Source organism: Budorcas taxicolor, chromosome 3 (assembly GCF_023091745.1).
Source record: "Budorcas taxicolor isolate Tak-1 chromosome 3, Takin1.1, whole genome shotgun sequence".
Lineage (NCBI taxonomy): Eukaryota > Metazoa > Chordata > Mammalia > Artiodactyla > Bovidae > Budorcas > Budorcas taxicolor.
This window is the reverse complement of record NC_068912.1, coordinates 57,080,698-57,100,649: the sequence shown is the minus strand read 5'-3', so window position 1 is coordinate 57,100,649 and position 19,952 is coordinate 57,080,698. Positions and strand designations below refer to the sequence as shown.

General features: G+C 37.1%; 1 protein-coding gene across 3 annotated transcripts in view; it reads left to right on the top strand.

The window, feature by feature from the left end:
- Positions 1-899: 899 nt before the first annotated feature.
- SH3GLB1 (SH3 domain containing GRB2 like, endophilin B1) overlaps positions 900-19,952 on the top strand; it is a 39,584-nt gene continuing 20,531 nt past the window's right edge. For 2 of the 3 annotated variants that reach the window (XM_052636742.1, XM_052636741.1), the window contains exons 1-5: positions 900-1,288; positions 10,848-10,989; positions 13,975-14,103; positions 16,492-16,625; positions 18,109-18,201. In XM_052636742.1, the coding sequence (XP_052492702.1) occupies positions 1,217-1,288; positions 10,848-10,989; positions 13,975-14,103; positions 16,492-16,625; positions 18,109-18,201 (570 nt within the window). In that variant the 5' untranslated portion in view covers positions 900-1,216. The remainder of the gene's footprint in view (positions 1,289-10,847; positions 10,990-13,974; positions 14,104-16,491; positions 16,626-18,108; positions 18,202-19,952) is intronic. The other variant, XM_052636743.1, reaches the window with a different exon arrangement.

The window sequence follows — 19,952 nt, the reverse complement described above, 5'->3', positions numbered from 1 at the left end:
TTCAATCAGTTCAAGCATACTCTGTATCCTTAAAGCTGCTTTAGAAGATACTTGGAATTGCAGGGTTTTGAACAGATTCCACATCATATTCCCATTAGTTATTAAAATTCACATCATATTCTCATTAGTTATTAACATTCTCCTCGCTAAATCGTTAAGCAGTATTCTATCTCACTCACCATCTTCTTTGCGTCCTCTATCCCGCAGTTGGTGTCTTGGGCGCCGTATTATGCACCAAGTAGGCACCTAGTGTTGATTCTGTAGTCCAGCGTGTCCACGGTCACTCAGTCACAAAGCTCTTGTGGAAGCACATAGAAACAGAACTGGCCCCGGGGATGGGAGTTGTCCCTGAAAGTTGTCGAGTAACCGAACTGAGAGCTTTCTGAGGACAGGGACAATCTTGTTCAGCACGGTGTCTGCAGCACAGGATTCAGTTCTGGTACAAGATGGATAGTCGATAATGCTGAATAAATGAAAAACGGGTTCGGTGGCAACATTTAACTTCAACTCTATGCTGCAAACATTAGCCGCGTGCCATCCAGGCGTCAGGGAACCAGTAGGGCGCGGGTGCTTCAAGATGACAGGGAACTGTTGGTTCTAATTTCACATACTGTCATTCTATGCTACAATTTCCATATTTTCACTTAAGACAAAACGGGGAGTTTGGGTTCTCTCTGCTCGCGGTTCCCAGGGCCTTAAGTACAAACACCGAGCGCCACAGCGCCCGGAGGCGCGCCCCTAGCAACGAACGCGACCCTGCCCCCAGCGGAACTGGCGGAGCTCCGGGCGCGGTCAGCCGCGGCGCTCCTGAAGGGGTCGCTGTTCCCGCGATAACCTCTATAAAGGCCCCGCCCCGAGGCCCGCTCTCGCTTCCTCTGTTGCGGACCCGGCCCAGAGAGGCCCGGACGCTGCTCTGTCTTGCAAGCCCACCGCGAAGCCCGCCGACGTTAGCGGCATCTCTCCGGGCGGCACAGGCCCTGGGTCTCGGCCGCTGCCGCCTGGACTCGCGGCCGGCTTCGAGGCGGTTGTTCTCTCCCCTCGCCCCACCCTCTCTCTCCCCCTTCACGGAAACGACAGCTGCGGCGGCGGGGCTGGCGCCGCCTCCCTCCACCTACCACGTCTGCCCCCGCCACTCTCGCCCGGCGCCCCAGCCCGGCCGCGGCGCCTCCATCTCCCCGCTAGGTCAGCCGGCTGCTCCGCCCGGCTGACGCCCAGGATGAACATCATGGACTTCAACGTGAAGAAGCTGGCGGCCGACGCGGGCACCTTCCTCAGTCGTGCAGTGCAGGTACCGCGGCGGGAAGAAAGGGTGGCGACGCCCGGGAGGGACAGGGAGGGGTCGCCCGAGACAGCCGCGCCCTCTGCACCCGGCTTCGCCGACCGCCCGACTGGCCTGCGGCGGCCGGAGGCCCGGGTGATGGGCGCGGCCTTGTGCCCCTCTGGGCCTGGCGGCCGTTTTCCTCCCCCTTCTTGCCCAACCGCCGGTGCCGGGGAAGCGAGGCGGAGTGGGGACAGGGCCCGGAGCGTCCTCCCTTCTCCGGAGGCCACCTTGAGTTCGGCCTCGGGCCGGGGCACAGCACCGCCGGCCTTTCTGACCTCACGGCGCCGCTGCTCGTGTGCCCTCCCTCCCCGGGCGGGCGGGGGCTTTGCGAGTCCGCGGGGTGGTGGAGACCGTTCTTGCACCACCCCCACCTTTTCATTTCGTCTCCCTCTCTCCTCGCCAAGTCCAAGAAGGAAGTTTCCTTTTCCTGCCCATCAACCCAGGGAGCTGCCAACGCAGTTCCCTGCCGTCCTCTCACCCTGAGAGGAAGGTTCCCGGTCTTGGCTGTCCGTGGCAGAAATGGAGATCGCCAGTTGGCGTCCAGACTTTGCCAGAGCCACAGAGCTTGGGGGCTTTCCCACTCACTTTCGAAATGGGAAGCGCTGACCGTAGGGCGGTGAGCGAGAAGATTCATGTTGTGCTTATAGTCACAGGGACATTTTTCAAGTAACACTTTAAAGGGGAAAGTTGACTGTCTCATCGTATTCAAAAATAAAAGAAGTGTCGGTACTAGGGAACTTGGACAGTTTTCCAGTCATCACCCACATTATGCCAACTAAGTTAAATCTACGAACAGATGTAAATTTCACCACAACACGGGACATAAACAGTCTGGTGTTTTAAGTTAATGACAGTCACAGTAGCAACAAGATTCTCTTTTGTAAAGGAAAAACAAAAATAGTTTTCTTACGTAACATGCCAAGTTGAAATGTAAATCATGTGTATTGCATTATTACTTTCTTTGTCCCCTTTACTCCAGTTTTATTGACATAGTTGATCTTACATTGCACCGTTTTTGGCAAAAAATGGTAGAACTAGAGCAGGGTAATGGCTGCCTATATTGTGAGCTTTTGGTGGTGTTTTAATGCTGATTCCCTGTGATTCTAGGTGCTGAATGCAGATTTGGCACTACCTAATGCCACTCTTTTCAGTACAGCTAGAGGGACTTCCCTTGCTGTCCGGTAGCTGAGACTACATGCTTCGATTGCAGGGAGCACAGGTTAGATTCCTGGTCAGGGAACTAAGATCCCACACTCTCCAGCAGCCATACATACATATTTCTAGATATGTTTTCAGGTACATAATCTGAACTTCTTAAATAGGACATATATATTACAAATTGATTTAAATAATTGATAGACTTGATTTTAAAAATCTGGCAAAGCTCTCAAGATGTACTTTCCAAATAACGAGTTTCAGTTACTTGTTTCAGATTTTCTAGGAAGAAGTTTTAAAATTCTAATCTGTTATCAAATAATTTTCAGTCTTAAATGCTTAAGTGCTTAGTGCATGCCTGTGTGTCACTACTATTTTGGACACTAGTGTTTCATAATCAACATAATGTCTGTGCTCCTGGAGCTTATTGTCTAACAGGAAAAAACAAACTAGTAAATACATCAGGCGGTGATGTAGAAACAGGCCAATAGGTTTAGTTAGGTTAAGGGCAGGGGTAGTGGTTGTTGCCGAGATGGTAAGGGCAAGCCTTTCTATTTCTAATAGGTTCAAATGCAAAAAGACCTCAAGAAAGTGACAGATCCAATTTTTTTTGGAATAAAAACATTTCAGGCAGAGGTCGCAAGTGTAGAATCTGAGGTTGCAGGGCTATTAGGGAGACTAGTTAAGGAGCTGTGGCCATAGGACAGGCAAAAGGTGATAGAACTTAAATAAGAATGATAGCAGGGGAGATTCAAAACCTAACCAGTATTACATATTATATTGACTCTGAAGTATGAGAGAAAGATGAGTCAAGGATGACTCTGAGGTTTTGGCTTGAGCCATTTACTAAGGGAAAAATTTCAGGAGGAGCAGGCTCCTTTGATACGTCTTTTTATTTTAAGTCTGTGTCTGTTAGAGGTACATTTTTAAATGTTTATAAACTATCATGTCTGAGAATTGCTTTAAAATGTTTCAGAAGAAGGAAGGGTGGGTAGTTGAAACAACAATGGCAAACGGTTCATACTGGGTTATGGGTTCATGAGATGTTACTATACTATTATACTTCTATGTTTGACGTTTTCTGCAGTTTTTTAAAATATGTAGGAAATAAAGATGGTTCCAAAATGTAATGTGCAATTTGGAGTGCTGTGTGTAGTTTTCAACAAAACATGCTTTCTCATTTTGGTATTTAGTCAATAACTGAGTTCCTACTCTAAATTGAGTTGACATCACTGTAGTGTCAAAGTGCCAGATTTAATGCTAAGAATAGCGTAAGAGCTAGGCCAGTTACTCAGTATAAGCAATAAGAACAGTCGGGATGGAATTTAGCTTTGATATTTCTAAATAATTCTGTTTAAATCAAATTACACCTTAAGGAATAGGCCATTCTCTGGTTAGACAACTGCCATATTTCATTTTATGTACAAATTCTAACTTAACAATTAAACATGTTCCCTATTTTAAAACATAAAATCAGACTATTTAAGTATATAAATGAGTCCCATCATTCAACTCTCACTCTTTTAAAATATGTTTATATACATCAGTTCAGTTCAGTCACTCAGTCGTGTCCGACTCTGTGACCCCATGAATCGCAGTACACCAGGCCTCCCTGTCCATCAGCAACTCCCAGAGTTTACCCAAACTCATGTCCATTGAGTTGGTGATGCCATCCAGCCATCTCATCCTCTGTCGTCCCCTTCTCCTCCTGCCCTGATCCCTCCCAGCATCAAGGTCTTTTCCAATGAGTCAGCTCTTCACATGAGGTGGCCAAAGTATTGGAGTTTCAGCTTCAGCATCAGTCCTTCCAATGAACACCCAGGACTGATCTTCAGAATGGACTGGTTGGATAAGGTAAATGTATAAATGAATAGGGGTATATCATTCCCTAACAGTCCATTTGGGTGTTTTTGTTGTTCGTAATGCCTTCAGTAGAATACAAAAGGATCAGGTAATTTATCCTTGATACATTGGTAAAGTGTTTTGAAAGCCATTAAAATCCTATCTTTTCAGTCCAGATTCCTTAATTGAGAATTAAATACTTCCTTCCAGCCTTGCCTTTTCTCTTCTCATGTAAAACACTGTATTTCCATCAAATTGTTTTTTAATTTCAAAAATATCTTGTACTTTTCTAACTCTAGATTTTTGTTCATACAGTTAAATTCATCTTGAATGCCCTCCACTCCCTTTCTGTAACCTTTCCTTGCCTCAGAATACAACTTCAAGTCCATCTCAGACCGCAAGAACTTGATGTGAATACCTGTGGCAATTCCTGTGTCATTCTTAAATTTTGTATGATGTAAATTTTTTTTCTTCTAATGAATTATTATGTAGGGTCTCTAAGATGTCTAAAATTTTGTTACTCTGGCTTTCATGTCAGTAATAAGATCCTATGACCTGAGGAGTCAACTCTCCTTATTCCCCTCTCACAGTATTCAGCATGATTTGTTTTGTTTTGTTTTAATTTTTATGTCATTTTAGCCAAGCAAATAGTACCTATATGCGAAGTTTACTTTTTGAATCATTTAACATGTTAAATAATTGTTTTCATTAGTATTTTTCTAACATTATATGTGCTGACCTTGGGGTTGATTTAATGCTAATCTAAAATATTAAACTCATTAGTTGAGCCTATATTTATTGAGTACCTCCTTGCTAAGTCGCTTCAGTCGTGTCCGACTCTGTGCGGCCCCATAGACGGCAGTCCACCAAGCTCCCCCATCCCTGGGATTCTCCAGGCAAGAACACTGGAGTGGGTTGCCATTTCCTTCTCCAATGCATGAAAGTGAAAAATGAAAGTGAAGACGCTCAGTCGTGTCCGACTCTTAGCAACCCCATGGACTGCAGCCTACCAGGCTCCTCCGTCCATGGGATTTTCCAGGCAAGAGTACTGGAGTGGGTGCCATCGCCTTCTCCAGAGTATCTCCTTAGTACTTGATACTGAAGAATACAAAGATAAATGACACCCCCTGTTACTGCCCTCAAGGACTTCATAATCTACTTTCAATTTGTCATAATTATTCTTTGTAGTAAATTTCCATTTTGTAAATTATTGTTCTTAATTTGATAAATCTTTCAAATGGGTACATTTTTAATTCAGAATTGATACTGAAGCAAAAAATTTTGCTCACCATCCTTAAATGATATATATTCTTTATATCTGTATAATATTTTAATACTAAATTACTAAAGGAAGAGAGTTCATTTTCTAACTTTTTTTTAACTGCTAAAGTTGCACTATAAAATTCACAAACACCAGCTGTTTTCTGATGAGGAAAAAGTCTCTAAACTTTAGCTGTAACTCTAACCTTTATCTTCCATCTAATTTAGCAAGCACAATAGTGTATCTAAGCTGGAGATATGAAGATAAATTCTGATGCTAGTCTCCACCAACTCCTTTCAAATCCTATGTGGAAGGAATTCTACTCTCTCTCATTCCATTTCTTTTTTTTAATTAATTCTGAAATTCCATTTCTTTTTTTTAATTAATTCTGAAATTCCATTTCTTTTTTTTAAATTTATTTTAATTGGAGGCTAATTACAGTATTGTAGTGGTTTTTGCCATACATTTACATGAATCAGCCATGGGTGTACATGTGTTCCCCATCCTGAACTCCCCTCCCACCTCCCTCCCCATCCCATCCCTCTAGGTCATCCCAGTACACTGGCCCTGAGCACCCTATCTCATGCATAGAACCTGGACTGGCGATCTGTTTCACATATGATAATATACATGTTTCAATGCTATTCTCTCAAATCATCCCACCTTCGCCTTCTCCCACAGAGTCCAAAAGTCTGTTCTTTACATCTGTGTCTCTTTTGCTGTCTCGCATATATGGTCATCATTACCATCTTCCTGAATTCCATATATATGCATTACATTTCATTTATAGAATTTAAATTACAGTAACTTTATTATGTCTCTGAAATTCTACTAAATACACTGCATTCAAAGGCCATACATTTTCTCATTCTGTAAAAACTGCGTGTTTAGTGTTACCCAAAACTGTGTTCACATGCTTTGGTGCAGTTGTCACTAATTTAGTAAACAACTAGATAGAAGATGGTTTGTTAACCTGATATTAAAATAATTATGTATGAGCTTATGTATCAGCTACACTTAAAATTACCTGAGGAATCTTTAAAGGCTGCTCCTCAGTCCAGTTAAATTAGAATCCTCGGGACTCGATTTGACATCAGTGTTTTTGAGAGCTCCCTTGATTCCAAAGAGCAGCCAAAATTAAGAACCAATTGAGAAGTATCTAGTTTAAAGTTCACCACTACATTCAGAGTGTGTGTTATACACTTGCCTCCAAGAACTTTAGATTTCTTTTAAACAATTACTTTACCCAGAGAATTGATGGTTAGTGTTTATGTTAGTAGATGTCTTTGATCACACAGCATTTTTATTTGTCCTTTTTTCTCTCTAAATCGGAGCATAGAATCCAGGCTCCTTATTTCATACTGTAGGCTATTTGTCTGTGCTAGTAAAGGAAGGATCACAGTACCTGGCATAATGTGGCTGACTCAAAGACAATCCTTTTCTTAAAGCAGTGTTTAGAGAAAATATATAAAAAGAGAGGGTTGAACTTTCTCGAGTCATTTTACTGTGTTACTAATGAAATATTATGAAAGAATACTATATCATATTACATTTTAGAGAACATGATGTTTGAATTTCTATGATTCTTTTGCTTTCTGACTTTCACTGTAGCTTGTTTTTCACAGAAGTTTTTGATTATTAAATGGTACTGTTATACACTCATTGAAATATTAATACGTGCTTAAAATCAAATGTGGTTTGCAATGAACAGCTATCATCACTGACTACAAAGTCAGTAATGATTTTGGACTTAGGGATTTTGAAAACTGAAATTTTTAGGGTAAAATTTAAAATGTTTAATAATTAGGAAAGGGATCTTTCTTAAAAAAAAAAAAAAAAAAGTCCTGTCCTTCTGATAAAGATACCATCATAATTTGAATGCTGAAGCTCCAATAATTCAGCCAGCTGATGAGAAGAGCTGACTCATTGGAAAAGACCCTGATGCTGAGAAAGATTGAAGGCAAAAGAGGGCAACAGGGGGTGAGATGGTTAAATAGCATCACTAATTCAATGGACATGAATCTGACCAAACTCTGGGAGACGGTGAAGGATAGGGAAGCCCAGCTTGCTCTAGTCCATGGGGTTGCAAAGAGTCCAACACGACTTGGCGACTGAACAACAGCAACAACAAGATCATAAAATTCTTCAGGGCAAGAACCATGTTATATACTAAATACATATTTCACATACAGTCGAAGAAAAAAATATGTATCCTCCATAAATATCTTGGATTAATAATTCTTCTTAATTTAGTTGATGTGTAACTCATCATTTTCTATAGTTAATGTATTCTTTAAAATGTTTTAGAGGAAATTTTATGTACTAAATATTGTACTATTTTGTTATTGTAATGTCATACCTTGTGATTAACAATGGAAAAAAAAAATCCTTAAGTCCCCACAATGATAAAAATTAAGGGAAATATGTCTTTTACAGTTGTATGTTTAAATAATAAAATTTAAATTTTTGTAATTTCAGCTTAAATATGTGATGGCATTAGCAATGCTCTTATGTCCCTTTTCCTCCCCCTTATTTTATTTATTTTAGCTAGAGTTAAACTTATCCTTAATTTGATTATGATTGAATATTATGTAGGAAGGAGAGGTAAGCTATAGGATACGGCTCACCAGAGTGCTATGAACAAAGAAACAAACAAGGAAGCACAGAATGTGTTTAGGTAATGTGATAGAAAATATCAGTTGCTTGAAATCAAGTATTTTACTGAGAGGGTAGCTCATAGTATAATAAGACTATGATTCAAACAGATATGAGATGAAATCCCAGCTCTGACAGTTTAGGGCAAAATTATAAACCATTCTCAATTTCTTCACTTAATTTATGATTCTTCCCTGTGTAACAAGAATTTTTTTTTTTTGAGTGCTTGATTCAAAATGCAGAGCAACTGTTTTTCACTCTCAGAGAAAAGCAAGAAAACATCAGAATTTATTACTGGTAGTTAAATTCAAGGTCCTTCCCATAGAACTACTGTTTTCTAAACAGGCTTCCTATAATCAAACTGTCTGACTCATACTTAAAGGTTCCATAAATTCAGTCAGTCACTGGATCAAGAAACAATAGGACCACCTGTGTTGGTCCTCTGTCTACCATCTTTTTATCTTAGTATCCTTATTGTCAAATTATGTATGTACTTGTTAGTTGTCTTTCTTCTCTGTTAATATTTAAGTTTCTTTAAAGACAAAGCTTGTCTGTTTTCTGGCTGTTGAAACCCATGTGCTTAGAATAATGCCTAGCATATACCTGGGTGTGTAAAAAATATTTGTTGAAAGAATGAAAGGAATGAACAAATACAATATTAGATATACCTGCTTACTACGGAGCTAAGTGGAGAATTTTTTTCTACTGATAGATCATCCTTTATGAATTGATGTTCACTTGGGCGTATTCCTTTCCCTCCTATTGGTTGCTTCATCTGTGAGATAATCTATTTAACCATGGGAGGTAGATTTCTAATATGTAAAATTTTAATGTATACCTTTGGCAGATCTGTTGCTTGGAATCTTCCGGGATCTATAAAAAACACCAGCATCTCTCTTAGATTGCGTCATTACCTAGCTGACCCTGGGGTCAGGGTTTTGATTTTTTCCCAGTGCCTCTCCTATCCTCAGTTACGGTGCCCTGCAACTGTACGAGCCTAGGCAGTTGCTTTGGAATTACGGTCTGCCCTGCTGTTCTCAGTTCCACCCAGGGGCTGGCTACAGGCCAGTCTTTAAAAGACCTAAAGTTTTACAAAAGCTATTGCAGCTATTTCTAGGCCGTGAATAAGACCTTTAGCGAGGGTGTACCAGAAGTCTAAGAATAACATTCTAAAGGACCTTTGAGCTAAAAATGCTGACTGATAATCAGTTGAAATCAGTATTAGACCAAGAAGGATGCTGAAAGAAACAGATAATAAAATTCAGAAAAATGGAACTACAGAAGATATTTTGAGAAGTGAGAGGGGGGAAAAGTGAACATTAAATTTTATTGCACAGAAATGTGTGCTGTGTGCTTAGTCGCTCAGTCATGTCAAGCTCTGCAACCCCATAGACTGCAGCCCACCAGGCTTCTCTGTCCATGGGGATTCTCCAGGCAAGAATATTGGAGTGGGTTGCCATGCCCTCCTCCAGGGGATCTTCCCAACCCAGGGATCCAACCCAGACCTCCCGCATTGCAGGCACATTCTTTACTGTCTGAGCCACCAGAGAAGAGTCATGACTAATGAGTACAGAGTTAGTGATAGTGATATACTTGTGTTTTGATGGAAAACCACATATTCTAGAGAAAAACTATTCATGATAAACAGCCTGAGTCATTGCTTCTAGTATTTAATTAAATGTGTCCAGAAGTCTCCATAAAATCTACACAGAAATACTTTTTACCTCTTTGTTATTGTATGGGCAGTGCTGCCTTTCCTCAGAAACAAATATATTCAAGATAATAAAAATTGATATGTTGAGTCTATTTAACTACATTTATGATCCTAAAAAAGATGCCTCTGTAGTATGAATTGGGCTTCCCTGATAGCTCAGTTGGTAAAGAATCCACCTGCAATGTAGGATGTTCCAAGCGTTAGTCCATAAGTCAATTGCTGGAACATATCTTCAGGAAACAAGTTAAATGATGGTTTTCCAGAACATCCCATAGAAGCCTGTCTAACTAGATGTGGTTAAAATGCCAATGATACAAAGCCACATTAAACATAATAGCCCTTTTTAAATTCAAAATAATAATTACCAGGCACTGAACAACGTGATGTTACGTACATAGCCTTACTTAAATTCTTAAAGCACTTCAAGATATGTATTGTGTCTCTTTTACAATGAAAGATACCTGAGGAAAAAAATTTTCAAAAGCTTGCTTAGGTCACATAGTTAGCAGTATAGTCAGGATTTGAATTCAGATCCAGCTGGCTCAAAAATGTTTACTCATTATGATTGGTTATTCTACCTTTATATGTAAGAAATATTTATATACTTTATTTATATACAAAATAGTATGGCAAATTTTCTATCATTCACACCATACATTTTAGCAGAACTGAGAATATGTATTAACTATGAGATATGATCATCCTAAGTGCCTTAGGGTATCCTAAGAGGTATGGATATATTACCAGAGGGGCAAAAAACAGCCTTCATATGCAACAGTTTAAGAGCATTTGTATGTCCAGTATTGTTTGGATTTGAGTTTTCTTTTTAATTACTGATATAGATTCCTAAAATGTATTTGGGGTATATTTAATTTTTTTTATTATACAATCAATAACAGTTCACAGAAGAAAAGCTTGGCCAGGCAGAGAAGACAGAATTGGATGCTCACTTAGAGAACCTCCTTAGCAAAGCTGAATGTACCAAAATATGGACAGAAAAAATAATGAAACAAACTGAAGTGTTATTGCAGCCAAATCCAAGTAAGAAACTTTTTACCTTTTGTCTACATTATTGACTAATCCTATTAAAAGATACTGTTAATAGGTTTTTTAATGTGTTTTTTAAAAAAGTTTTAATGGCTATTGGAAAACATTTTCCGGTTATGGCTTTGAGGTCTATGTTATTTTGTATGTGTGTTTTTGGTAAAGAGGGTGATAAACACTTCATTGGGTATCCTCTAAGAAAGTGACAGATTATGTTTTTAAGGCCTTTGGAGAATCCTCTTGAAATTTCAGGCAGCAGCTTTGAATTTTAAGAGTTATGAAAGCCTGTGAAGATAATCTTCCTTCCTCATTCAGGGGAGAACTGCCCCTATATAATTAAGAAGAAAATGCCCCTATATAATTAAGGGAAAATTACATAGAAACTTAAGCAGTTACCAACTATTTATGTTTAAGTTTTACGTTTTAACACAAATTACTCCATTTGATTTTCAGACAACTCCGTAAGACTTTTCAGATCACCTAACTCAATAACCTGGCAAATAAAATGCACAATGATTGTTTTAACTGAAATTCACAAGTTAGCATTTTGTTCAATGTAGCATAACTAATTAAAAGTAGAACTTGAACTAGAACCAGGTGTATTGACGGGGAGCTTTACAGATCAAAACTAAAGGACAAAATCAACAGCAACAGTTCCTGCTTCCCTTTTCCCTTTCCCCAGTGTTATTGTGACCATGTTGTGAAATGCTATAAACTTTCTTTCAGATACTACCTCCAAGCTTTAAACTTTGTTGCTGTTATATAAACCTCAAGCACTATATTGCTCAGACTCTTTGCGACCCCCATGGACTGCCCACTAGGCTCCTCTATCCATGGAATTTCCCTGCCATCTCCCTCTCTGGGGCGTCTTCCAGACCCAGGGAATGAACCCACATCTCCTGCATTGCGGGTGGATTCTATAATGCTGAGCCGCTGGGGAAGCCCAAGGACTATACTAAATACTAATAATACTGTGCCATTTTAATTAAATTGGTGGTGACTTTAATCCTTTTACTCTTTGAGGCCTATTGTCTTTAGACACTGTGTGTTATATCTTCCTTACTTAAGGCTAGTTAAATAATATACCATGGCACCTAAAGCAGTAGACATTTTTCCTCTTGTTTTTTGCTCTAGCCATAGTTCCTCCAGTATATAGTCTATCCTACAGCATGTTTTTGTGGTTGGCAAATAATGTCACCAACAATGCTGGAAAGGATGTCAGTAGAAAGAATTACCGTAGCTCACATAATTTATTTCAGTGTTTAGTAACAGTTGTTTTTGTGTTTTATTTTGTGCTCTCATTATAAAGTTACACAGATTTTAAGTGGTTAGACCGAATCTTTTTTCTGTAAGCCTTGTTATTTTTAGCATATGATTTTCCAGAACCTAGGATTTTTTAGAAGTGTACATTGCATTATAGTGGAATTGCCTGCATTTCTTGTTAAGATTTTATTAGGACTTTGATACCCAAATGAAATATTTATTTATAATACACCAGTTGTTTTTGAACTGAATGAAATCAACATGGGATTCAGCTTTAAATTTTTGACCAAGTGGGTAAACAGGTGGCAAAGATATGAATCACTCTCACAGTCAGAAAATGAAATTCTGAGATTTAGTTAACATTTTCTAAGGGGTTTTGTTTTCAACTGACTCATTTTGGTTTTAACTAATTTAAAGGTTTTTAAATTCTTACTTAAAAACTCTTCTGATGCTGCACCAGAGTCTACCACAAATCCAAGTATTATTCCAACAGCATATTTTGTGTATTAAAATGAACACTTTTGCCAACTTCTGAAGTGTTTCTGTTACTGGTTCAACTCATTTTTGAAATTTTCAGTACACTGTGTGAAACTTGTGGAGGAATTATGTGAGGTGCTTAGAAGGAACCTATTTAACTTCTTTGGGGATCATAATTTTAATTTATATTTAAGCATTTTTTTCTGGAAACTTTCACTTTTTTCTGATTTTTCTCTGAAATATCTCACTGTTGTTAGCAATGTAAATGTGAATTTCTTAAATATGATAACCAAGTGTTTACTCAGATTTTAATGATATTTTTTTCCTTTTCCTTTATGCTAACTCCTATTACTGCTCTTAACCTTTTGTGTTTTAAACTTATTTTTAATGATAAAATCTTTTGAATGAATACATGCTCAGATATTTATATACTTTAAACATAATTAAATAAAATTAAGCCAAAAAATCGTATTGCTGATCTCTGTAGACTAGTCCAAGTGTGGACTATTCTACTCCTTAAACTCCTAATATTTAACCTCTAAGAGGGAGATTGAGCATATAAGCAAACTAAAGCACAGTAACAGTGGCAGAAGTATACAACTCTTCAATTTCTCTAGGTACCTTATATCCATATTTTTATAGCTGGAAATCCCTGATTTTAAAATTGTAAGCACATATTCAAAAATTAAAAGTTAGACACTATATGAATGGGTCTCAGGCAGCTTCACTAGATATTAAGTGAATACCAACCCTTTCTGAAACTTAAAATCCCATAAAATATTTATAATAGCCTTGAAAAATGAAAGCGTTAGTCACTCAGTCATGTTTGAGTCTCTGCAACCCCGTGGATTATAGCCCACCAGGCTCCTCGGTCCATGGGATTGTCCAGGCTAGAATACTGGAGTGAGTTGCCATTTCCTTCTCCTGGGGATCTTCCTGACCTAGGAAGTGAACCCAGGTTTACTGCATTATAAGCAGATTCTGTACTGTCTGAGCTACCAGGGAAACGCACTTCATTTTAAAATGTTTTTGTGCCAAAATATTTTATCATATTTTTAAAATGTAAGTTTCTTAGAGTTATATAATACTCTAAAATGCAAATGAAAAATTATATATTAAGATAGGTACTTGAAAGCATACTAATTTCTTACTTATTTTACAAAGTGATAAATGGCTAGTAGGGGAACAACAGTCTTTTAGATAGCTTTTTGAAATCATTGGTAATTTAAACTTTTTTTCTAGATGCCAGGATAGAAGAATTTGTTTATGAGAAACTGGATAGAAAAGCGCCAAGTCGTATAAACAACCCAGAACTTTTGGGACAATATATGATTGATGCAGGGACTGAGTTTGGTCCTGGAACAGCATATGGTAAGTGAAAGGCAAATGTCTGCTAAGAGATATCTTTTCTTTTAGATCTTTACTTACTTAGAGACATCATTAACATTTACCCAGTATTAGTGGAATCAGTTTTAACTTCAAATATTTTGTGTTAAAATTTTAGATGAAGTGATAAACATAACCACCAAATATATACAGTATGACTTAATATATTTAACCATATATTCTGAGAATTCACATTATCTTTTTAGGTCTGAATAGGTATTCCCATTGAATCTTACAACTCCTTTGCTATACTTCTTGTGATATATTGCAGTTTCTGTTTGTGTCTCCTCGAGTTGATTTTTCTTTTTAAAGCTTTCCTGAGGACTTATTTCTATAATGTGCATAGCACAAACTAAGTGTTTGAACTAGTGCTTTTATTACACAAGTAATGTCAATACCACAAAAATGTTAACAGTGGGTATCTCTGAATGCTTGTCAAGACTTCTGTGAGAAATTGGTCTTTATTTGGATGGTGAAATGCTAGGTAAATTAAGTGATTTTCTACATATATAGTCCTGATTTAGGCATGCATGTGTGCCAGGTCACTTCAGTCATATCTGACTCTGTGTGACCCTGTAGACTGTAGCCCACTAGACTCCTCTGTCCATAGAATTTTCCAGATGAGAATACCCCAGTGGGCCGCCAAACTGCCCTCCAGGGCATCTTCCTGACTCAGGAATCGAACCTGTCTCTTACGTCTCCTGCATTGGCAGGCAGGTTCTTTACCGCTAGCACCTCCTGAGAAAGCCGCCTGATTTATAAGAGCACATAAATTCTGAGACTAAATGAACTTAGTTTTAGTAGTCCTTATGTCAGAAGGACCTGAGTACTAAGTAATGAATGCTGGTAATCCATGAACTAGCTTGCAGATGTACAACTTTGAAATTTTTTTACACTATGTTCTTCAAAATACAGTTCTTTCAGAAGTCTGAAAATGCTTTAGATTCTATAGTTTTACTTCTAAATTTTAACTGTAAATTTCAGGAAAACTTTATATATATATATATATATATATATAGAGAGAGAGAGAGAGAGAGAGAGAGAGAGAGAGAGATCAGATTTGTTAATTGCCTTCTTATGCCAAACTCAGTTAGGTGCAGGGGTCATAAAGGTACATGGAGGACCCAGCTGTTTCCTTCACCAAGCTAAACATTCGAAAGCCTTCTAAATTTTTTTTCCCTGCTTAACCTGTTTTTACCTCTAATAATTCCATTGAATGTACCCTGATTATTGGAATTGGGCTTTTTGAATCTATTTGTTAGTAATTAATAATAGCTAGCAATTGAATAGGAATTGGGCTAAGCACTGTATAAATATTATTTTAGTAAATCCTCACTTAAATCCTACTTGTAAATTCTGTTATCTCTGTGAGAGGTTACATAATTCATCTATGATCACACAGAGCTAGTAATTCAAATGTAGATCTGTATCCAGAAATTGAGCTCTTAACTACATGTTATATTATTACCTTCCTTACAAATTAGATCTAATGTCATCCAAACAAAGGAATTAAGATCCACAGAACTAAAGCTTATTAGAGGTAGATTAGTCCTACTTCCAGTTAGAACCTACTTCCAGTTCTAACCTTCCAGTTAGAATCTTGGGGTTCTCTTTTTCTCTATTTTCCACTGAATTTGTCCTGTTTAAATACTAGGCAGTGTGTGCTGCTGAACAGATTTTTTTTTAACTTAAGATACAAATGTATACTATTATTTATAGACACTTGAAATAAGTGCATAAATATAGGAACAGAAGAATTTTTACCTGGTCTACTTATTAACATATTTTAAGAATTATACTTTTATAAGCATATCTGTACTATTTGAGCTGTGACCATAGATATTTTTAAGTGTATCTGTCCTCTTTTGTCCCATTGGTAGAGTTAGTACAATTAACTGTGATATGATAAAAAATTTATCTTTGTCATTTTCACTTACATATTTATAATCTTAAATTTACTTTCAAAATAAAACTACCTTTTATGTGTGTGTGTGTTCAGTCGCTCAGTCATGTCTGACTCTTTGTGACCCCGTGAACTGTAGCCCACCAGACTCCTTCTGTCCATGGAATTTTCCAGGCAAGAATCGTGGAGCAGGTTGCCGTTTCCTACTCCGGTGGATCTTCCTGACCCACAGTTTGAGCATGCGTCTCTTACATCTCCTGTACTGGCAGGTGGATGCTTTACCACTGCATCACCTAGGAAGTCCAAAACTATCTTACCTACAGTTAATTTTATTTGATTTTTACTTAAGTAAACAAGTAACAACTAACTTTAAGGCAGATCAAATAGCTGATTTATCTTAACGTGATTTTCTGACATTACCACACGGTATTTAAAAAAAAAAAACAAAAACAACTTTTTTTCCATTGCAGGTAACGCCCTTATTAAATGTGGAGAAACACAAAAACGAATTGGAACAGCAGACAGAGAGCTGATTCAAACTTCAGCCTTAAATTTTCTCACTCCGTTAAGAAACTTTATAGAAGGCGATTACAAAACAATTGCTGTGAGTTGGAAAATGTTCATTTTTTTAGTAAAACAATTTTGGTATATACTTACAGGTAAAAACTTACAGTTTTTAATGAGCAGTTGCACTCTTAATGACTTTGTAGATAATAGCAGATTAGAAGAATTAAATAATCAGAAGAACTAAATAATCTAGCAAGATGTATAGTCCAACAGAATACAAAACTAACCAAAATAGAGGATTATTAATGATACAGACTCCACTTCTTTGTCCCTGTAGTGTTATTGAGATGTCTTCACATCCATTCTTGTTCGTTACCAGCACTGAAATCTATATAGAAGTTCCTGGAATAATTATTAAAATGTGGCACAAATTATTGTCATAGTATAGCCATACATTTAAACTGGGAGCCAGAAAGAATCATAATGACTAGAAGCTATATTGCTGGCTATTAGACTTCCTGTCTTTTTGTATCCCTAGAAATCTATTATCTTCTTTTAACACAGGTGTGTTTTATTTCTGAAATATAAGAAAAAAATCACTTCCCAAACCTAATCTATTAGTCTAATATTTTTTTAGTTTAAGTTGTGTTTTAAATGATGGAGAGTAGTGTCCTAGGTGGATATTTTTTTCCTAAGATTGTTATTGTAAATACTACTTCAAACTTAATTTTCATATTTCTTATTATAGAAACTCAGTATGTTTACAGTGAATCTGTGTATAAAAAGTGTTTGGCCTGAGACAAAGGAAAAATCACAAAGATGAAATATGATTGAAAAGATAGTATATTGTCAACAGGATGAAATTTGATGTGTGGAATCTAAGAATTAACAAAGCAAACAGTAAATTCTTATAAACTAGTATATTATGAAGAAGCTTGACATTCCCCTGAGGAATTCTAAGATACCAGACTAACACTTGTTCATGACTCATTCTAAATAAATGTGAAATTCTGTTTTCGGAGTAGCAGAGTTGCTTTTGGTGCTACAGCACAGAGTTGCAAGGAGCCTTGCCCTAGGGCTTCTACCTTCTTCATCTTAGGCACTTCCTAGATTATCTGTAACAGGCTGAACAGTTTCTCAAGCTGAGCACTACTAACATTTTAGTTCAAATAATTCTTTGTTGTAAGAACTGTACTATGTTGTAAGATATGTAGCTGCGTCTCTTGGCTTCTACCCAGTGGATGCCAGTAACATCCGTCCCCAAATTATGACAACCAAGAAGACATTGCCAAACATTCCTCAACGAAGTGCAAAATCACAGAATATTAAAACTAATATTCCTTTGTTTCAACCATCACCTGCCGTCTTTCCCAGATATCTAGAATGTCTCTGTCGTTTTTCGATTGCAGATAGTGAGAAAATGGAGTCTGACACCTGAAAGGTCACTTAATGGCCCATTTTGTAATCATAGATCTTTGTTCATCAGATGATTGTTTAATGGGAGAATAGTCCTTTAAAAGTGTGTGCTCTTAGTGGATTTCTAACATCATTAGGCTTTATTTTCTTTCCTATATTTATAGAAAGAGAGGAAACTATTACAAAATAAGAGACTGGATTTGGATGCTGCAAAAACAAGACTAAAAAAAGCAAAAGCTGCCGAAACTAGAGCATCAGTAAGTACTGTTTTGTTTTGTTTTTAAATAAAAAAACATTTTAGGTTAATAACTTTTAAGTCTTGTAAAAGATTTCACTTATATATTATGCAAGCTATAGTCTATCATTAAGACTAGAATAGGACTTTAGGATATTATTTTTGTATTTTTTAAACTTTTCAAGACTTAATACATTAAATCAGTGACAATAATCATATCAAGAGATGTCAGTATTCTTACTTTAGCAATCCACTTGTTGCTAAAAAAAAAAATAAAAATTATAAGAGCTGCTAAAAAGCTGTGTCATATTTTGCAAATAACCAGTGGTAATGGAAATAAGTCTTTTGGAGATAGATTTATTATATTTGAAAGAGAAAAATAGATAGTAATTAAGATGAGAATGTGTCAAGTTTGAGAATGCTTATGTGTACCTTAAAAATTAGATATGACTGCCTTTCCACACGTGATTCAAACTGACTGAAGGAATTGTCACCAAGAATAGTTCCAAAAACATTCAGACAATGGCAGCATGGACTCCCAGGTGGCTGTTTTGAAGGAGAGGACTCCCATTTAGATAAATAAGTTCTGGTATATTTTTCATAAAACCAACTTCAGAGTGGTCTTTTGGGACTGAATGGATATATGTTAAATAAAATAGTTCAGTGATTTTATATATATATGTGAAGATATATAGGTAGCTATATATGTAAAACTTTCTTTAAAGATTTTATTTATAAAGCCTCTAATTTAATATTGTTTATGTCTCTTCCAGAGTTTGGAGAGATTAATCAGACTTGAATTAGAGCACCTTTAGGATAGTACAATATAAACAAGTTTGAATTTATTAGATGACGCTAACAGGCTCATTCTTAACGAGCAAAGGGATATGTTTTGTTAAGAGACGTGACATTCCCAGCACCTTCTGTTCCCAACTCCTACCACTGCTGTCATCAAGAGTCACTGCCTTAGGAGCATATTACCAAGGTGCTGGTGGAAGTCTGTTGTGGCTCTCTTGTTTTGGAAAAGACTTGGTTTAGAGTGAAATTTAAAACTAGTGACTTGGTGTTGGAGAGTGATGTCTTACAAGATTTACCCCAGCAGTTTGTATGAACAGAATAAATTATTCTTTTCTAGACAGTTGCCCTTTAAAGATTCTTAATTAGCTACTGCTGAAGAACTATCTTTGACAAGACATTAATTTCAAAATCACTGGCTAGTTCACCTCAGAATTTACATGACCTCATCATAAAGAATAGCCTAACTTCCCTGAACAAGCATTTTGCAGAATCAGAACTTTAAATACCAGAGATGGCAAGAGACTCTAAAATAGGATATTAATCTCTAAAGTTGCTGATAATAAACTTAGATAGTAAAATATGAATTGGTTTTTAAGATACTAATTTCATAATCAGAAAAAATGTTAAATAAGGATTATTTGGAATTAAATGTTTGAACAGAATATCTTTATTTGAAATGCCTTTATGTGCCTAGTGATAATGGAATAACTATTGTCAAATGTCAGCACAAAACTTTCTTTAACAAGCACCACTACAAGATAACAGTAGTCTACTTTTTACTTGCAAAAGTTCCAGAAAGTTGATTGTTTCAACAGTACACAAGGTCCTATGATTATTCTAAATTATTTTATCACTGTTATTAAACTGTATATTTCCTTTTGATATATCCAGAAAAGATGTTGATAATATCTCTCTGCATTGTATTGTTGAGAACAAAATTTTTTCAGAGAATTTAGATTTAAAAATAAGATTATA